Consider the following 6062-nt stretch of genomic DNA (forward strand, 5'->3'; position numbering starts at 1 on the left):
AATACTTTCCCACATACTGGTGAGTCTAACAGAAGCTTAATTCAAACTGGAGGACGGTCCTAGCCACATCACATTCTGTGCCTGAGAACTTGAACAAGTCATTTAGCCTCCGTAAAATCTGTTTCTAGTCAGTTTCATGAGAGCTAATAATGGTGTCTACATAAAAGGCTTGTTGTGAGGATTGAATGTGGAACTAACAAACAACTGTGCTTAGGAGAAATCCTCAACTGTATTTTCCTGATGGATACTTTTAACAATATGTCCACTGCAATGTGCAGAAATTTCTGGGGAAGTTTTTTATCATGTTGGAAGGAAGCTTAGTAAGGACAGTCACCAGGAGCCTTCAATGACAAAAATACACCTGTTTCATGGTTACTCAACTAGGGTAATACCCATGAATACAGAGTGCAGAATTGCATAGGAACAAAAATCTGACCTAGGCAAACAGCCCCAGGAGTAAGGGCCCCTGGACTCTCTGCTTTGGATTCTGCTCTGGGCTCTGGGCAGTCTGCCCACAACAGTACACTGCTTGGCTGTTTGTACACTGTTGGACACTCTTCTTTGTTTTCCAGAGGCCCCTCCTTTTACTGCCCCAGGCTCAAAACAGCTGACTACACCCCCATCTCTCAAAAGAAATATAAAACTAGCTACTTACTTCTTAGAGATTCGCTTGGCCTTCACCATCTTCACCTGTAGCTGCTGTTTTCCTTTAGAGTTGCTTTCCTGGCTATTGTGAGTACTCGGTATGCCTGTATGACTGTGGAGACCTTCACTGAAAGGCCTGGCTGGTGTGGGTCCCCTGTCCCCTGAGTACTGTACAGGAATTATCTTATGGTATGGTCAGTCCAGCAAGTGTTTTCCTCCCCTATAGTCAAAGGGCTGACTTGGTAGGGGTGGGGATGTCAATGTAGTGGAATGCTACTCATTGCATGAGGCAGAAATGAAAGAAAGAGGAGAAAAAAGACAGGCAAAGAAACACACCACACTTGCAGAAATAAAAGTGACTCCTTGGCTCCCCTTTTAACTCTTCTGTTATTTCAATATTGGTAGAAATCCTTGAAGTAATGTAGAAGATTCTACCACAGTCCCTCACTTATGTGTTCTGTTTCTAGCCTGAAGGTTTGACAGAAGCTTATCATAGGTGGTCTCCCTCTGGATCCATTGGCTTTTGTTTCTTTTATATCAAGCACTTGCTCAAAACTCCCCTGGGGGAAGGAACAAGGTTTCTGTCCATCTGTCTTTCTTTCTGTTTTAGTGTGTGTATGGGGACAGTTCTGGGGTTTTGAAATTAGATATTTGCTATTGCTAAGCAGATGCTCTGCCACTTAAGCCCTAGCCCTTTTGGCTTTAGTTATTTTTTAGACAGGTTCTTATGCTTTATTTCTGGTGCTGACCTTGGATCTATGCTTTCTGCATAGATGTGATTACAGGTGGGGCCATTAAACCTTCCTTGTTCTTTGAGATAGGTTCTCCTTAACTTTTTTGTCCTGGGTTGGTCTTGAACAGCAGTCCTTCCAATCTCTACCTCCCAAGTAGCTGAGATTATAGTAGTAAGCAGCTGTGCCCAGCTTTCTTATTTCTTTTTGTTTGTTTGTTTGTTTTGGTTTTTTGAGATAGTGTCTTCTTGTGTAGGCCTTATTTTTTTTTTGTCTTGTTTCTGGGAGTAATTTATACAAGCTTTCTCTCACTCTTTCCTGTTTCCTCCCTTTGGAGCATTAAATGTCTTGGGAGCTGGTCACAAGTGATTTGCTAATTGTTCACATAAGACCTTCAAAATTTGAATGTCTCTAAGTTTATCTTTTAATGAGTCAATGTTGATAATACAGGATCAGATTTTCCCAGTTCTGGTCTGTCCCAATCTTCAGATTTAATTTTGGACTTCTTATTTCTACTTTAGCATAAGACAGAGTGACTTGTTAGGCAGCCATGATGCCCATCCATTTCTATTCTTTGTTCTGTGTCAAAAGGAGCCAATACTCACAGCAATCCTCCATGGTCTCTTTGTTTTTATTTTCATTTATTTCTTCATTGGTCTTTCAAGAGGAACTAGTTCATCAGAAAACTTCAGAGTTGTTGAAATTCTCATGACTTTGTGTTTTAGATTGTCTCTGTGTGCATGTCACCTTTTTGATACCATGAAACACTAACCAATAATGTTTGAGGATAGCAGGTACCTTTAATACATTGCAGACATAGTTCCATATACTTTACCTTTCTAAAAGATAGATTTGTGGAATATTCTGTTGCCAGGCTGGTATTTTCTTCCTTATGAAGAATTTTCATTTTCTGCCAGATGCTTGAGTAGTTCTATTTAATTTTGGATTTCAATAATTTAACAAGAGTATTTTCCAATATAATGCATGAAAATTATACATTCCCAGAATAATGTCTTTCTTGTTTTTCAGATTTGATTTCTGCTTCATTTTTGGAAAATTCTTATATATATATATTTATATTCATATATATATATTTATATTCATATATATATATATGAATGGTACATATATATAACGCATATTTTTCCATATGCTTTCTGTTATGATTTTGAATTCTTATTTTAAGAAGCAACAAGTGGATTGACTTTGAATGCTTCCTATGCCTACTAGCTTTCATCTGACTTTTGAAATGACTTTATCTTACATTAGCCTTCACTGAATATCAAGCTTTTCTTCAATATAACTACTGTGATTTTTATGCTGTGTCTGTACAATACTGTTTATCATTACTTATGCTTTAACTCTGTTTATATCATCCATTTATTTCAAAGTTGAAATCTTTCTTTTCACAAACATTTTTCCTCATCTAATGTTTTTTTACCACATTGTTGAGTCCATTTCACCTGCTCTACACTGACTAGTTCCTGAAAAGAATTTCTTTCTACTAAGTTTTTTTTCTTCTTCCATTAATTAACTCTCTGTTTGGTGTGTATGTTATATTCATTTTTTTAATCTCAAGCTCACAGTGTATTCTCATTTGATTCCTCATTATTCATTTATGTGTGGCATTAACTTTACCATTTATTTCTATTTTGTCTGGTCTATTTGTCTGGTGAAATGACAACCTGGGATTGACCCTAGACTTCTTAATCTTTTCAGGAGAGGTGAACAGTGGTGGATATGACAGGAGGGTCTTTGATGCCATGTGTTTTGTTTTTAACCAGTGCCTCTTTCTTTCCAGTAACACCCACACTGAACATATTGCTTTTTTTCTGGCCGCGTGTCTCTGAATATACTTATTATCCCCTACATGAAGACCAGGTGTTACCACTACATACTGGTCTTTCATGTGTTTGCAATATCTTGGTAGTAATCCAGGACATGGAACAAGAGTCACCTCTCCAGCTCTTTCCATGGCAACTAATCTTCCGATTGTTGGCTTCTGGATCCCCTCCTGGTGGCTTCCAGACCCTCCAGATTTAGAGCACACTGGTTTGTACCATCTCCTGTGATTTATACTTTTTCAACATTTTCCCATGCATCTTTTTACTATGTAGTCTACTCCCTTCCTATATTGATGATGTTTAGGGATTCTTCATAATTTATGGTCCGCAAAACTACCCTGTTGTTTTCAAGAAAAGTTATATCTTTTTAAACTATCATTTCTGTGATGAGAATAAATGCGTTAAACTTACAAAATTAAGGAGAAATGTAGATAGCACAAGAAACATATCTACACAGCTTACTCTCTACAGTTCGTAAAGTCCTGGTGAGGCTGTCTTTAATTGTCTTATTAGAAACTGAAACTCTCTCTATGCACTTGCCATCCCCATTCTTTGAGTTTTCTCAGGACACCGACCACAATCTCACAGATTACATTTTTTTTTTCAGTTCCTCAGTTCAGTAGCTATAATTCTAACTATGGTTGAAATGTAATATTTTGCAGGGAGGAATATGCTATTTTTGTGTTTGCTGAGATTAGACTCAAGCCATAATATATAATAAGCACATGACTTATCAATAAGTTACAACCTCAGCCCAGTAAGCTTTCTGTTTAAGAACCACTCAATGAGTAAATAATGTATAAATCTTTGAGTGAACTTTTTTAAGGTTGAGCTAAAGGGAAAATTATATGGGCCATGGACCACAATTTCCATATACTCTATTGCATAATTCTCCTGTCTCTGTAAACAACTCTTTAGAAGAATATTTTAATGAGTATCAATTGAATCTAATTTTTATCCATCACCAAAACACCAACATCTAAGTTTCTTATCATTTTACTCATCATTTATCATAGATTATCATTTTCAGATAATTGAAAAATGAAAAATTTTCAGAGATCACCAAGATTATTTTACATAATCAATTTATATAAGAGGAGAAAATTTTTATTATGGCTGTCTGTAAGCATTGTTTGTATTTACATATTTAAAATGCATTTTAACTATAATTAGTGAATCAAGGAAATCTAAATGCAAATGTAATAATATTGGCTTTTTTTTTTTTTTTTTTTTTACCTTAGGGGACCATGGACATTGAAGCATATTTTGAAAGAATTGGTTATAAGAACTCTGGGTACAAATTAGACCTGGAGACATTAACTGACATTTTTCAGCATCAGATCCGAGCCATTCCCTTTGAGAACCTGAACATCCATTGTGGGCAATCTATGGACATGGACTTAGAGGACATATTTGATCAAGTCGTGAGGAGGAGGCGGGGTGGATGGTGTCTCCAGATTAATCAACTTCTCTATTGGGCCTTGACCACAATGGGTTTTGAGACCACAATGTTGGGAGGATATATTTATGTCCCACTCCTTGACAAATATTCCAGTCCCATGATGCACCTTCTACTGCAGGTGACCATGAATGGCAAAATATATATTGTAGATGGTGGGTTTATATGCTCCTATCAGATGTGGGAGCCTCTAGAATTAATTTCTGGGAAGGATCAGCCTCAGGTGCCTGGCATTTTCCGATTGACAGAAGAGACGGGAACCTGGTACCTGGACCAAATCAGAAGAGAGCAATACATTCCAAATAAGGAATTTGTGAATTCTGCCCTCCTTGAGAAGAATCAGTACCGAAAAATCTACTCCTTTACTCTTGAACCTCGGAAAATTGAAGATTTTGAGTATATGAATACACATTTTCAGATATTCCCATCTGTGCTACGGGACATATCGTTTTGTTCCTTGCAGACCCTGGAAGGAGTTTACTGTTTGGTGGGCTTCACCCTCACCTCTAGGAGATTCAGTTATAAGGATAATGTAGATTTGGTAGAGTTTAAGGCTCTAAAGGAGGAAGAAATAGAAGAAGTACTAAAAACTATATTTGGTATTTCTTTGGAGAAAAAACTTGTGCCCAAGCATGGTAAACATTGTTTTACTATTTAGAAATATCATTTTTCATATGTCTAAGTACTTAATCTTTTACTATGATAAAATTCAAATGTGTGCTACAGTAGATAACCAAGTAATAGACCCTTGCATAATCATCGCCCAGGTCACCAGTGGTCAACTGGTGACCTATCACATCCATATTCCCCTACATTATTTTGAAGTAAATCCTAGACATCAAATCATTTCACCTGTAAAACTGTCAGCTTATATAATTTAATTTAAAAGACTAGAACAACAGTGTAATTTAATCATGCTCAAATCACAATCATAATAAAAAATCTAATTTAATGATGCTGTGTTTGTCATAGTCATTTATGATAGAAAGCCCTCCATATTGGATTATTGTTGAATTCACAGTTTTTACTAGGCAGTTGGGTGAACAGTATAGTGCAGAAACTACTTCCACGAAATTCACCTAGCCTACTCAGTTCCATGTTCACAAAATATCACTTGTACTTAGGGTGGAATGCGACAAAGCAGAATGAGAAACAATATTAATTACAAGCGCACTAAGCATTCCCAACATGAGATTTACACCATTACATAGGAATGTGTGATAAAGTGCCAAGAGAGTGACATGGCCAACAGTCTCTGCCAGGGTTGGCTTCATAGTCAAAGTTCTCCATGTATTATGTTTCTAAATTTGGTACTATTGATATTTAGAATTGTCTACTCCTGCAATTAAATAATTTATGGTAAAAGAATTATAATAAATTAAG

The 6062-nt window shown here is 36.5% G+C and overlaps 1 protein-coding gene across 2 annotated transcripts; it reads left to right on the top strand.

Annotated features, from left to right (window-relative positions):
* Window positions 1–581: 581 nt before the first annotated feature.
* On the top strand, window positions 582–5631 carry LOC109680577 (arylamine N-acetyltransferase 2-like). 2 transcript variants are annotated; one of them, XM_020155375.2, is made up of 2 exons: window positions 582–732; window positions 4462–5631. In XM_020155375.2, exon 2 carries the CDS (start codon window positions 4468–4470, stop codon window positions 5335–5337), a length of 870 nt encoding a protein of 289 aa, XP_020010964.2. In that variant the 5' UTR covers window positions 582–732; window positions 4462–4467; the 3' UTR covers window positions 5338–5631. The 2 variants fall into 2 exon arrangements, with proteins under 2 accessions (XP_020010964.2, XP_073911184.1); XM_074055083.1 differs by having other exon boundaries at window positions 643–743.
* Window positions 5632–6062: the final 431 nt, after the last annotated feature.

Source organism: Castor canadensis, chromosome 14, assembly GCF_047511655.1.
Source record: "Castor canadensis chromosome 14, mCasCan1.hap1v2, whole genome shotgun sequence".
Classification (NCBI taxonomy): Eukaryota; Metazoa; Chordata; class Mammalia; order Rodentia; family Castoridae; genus Castor; species Castor canadensis.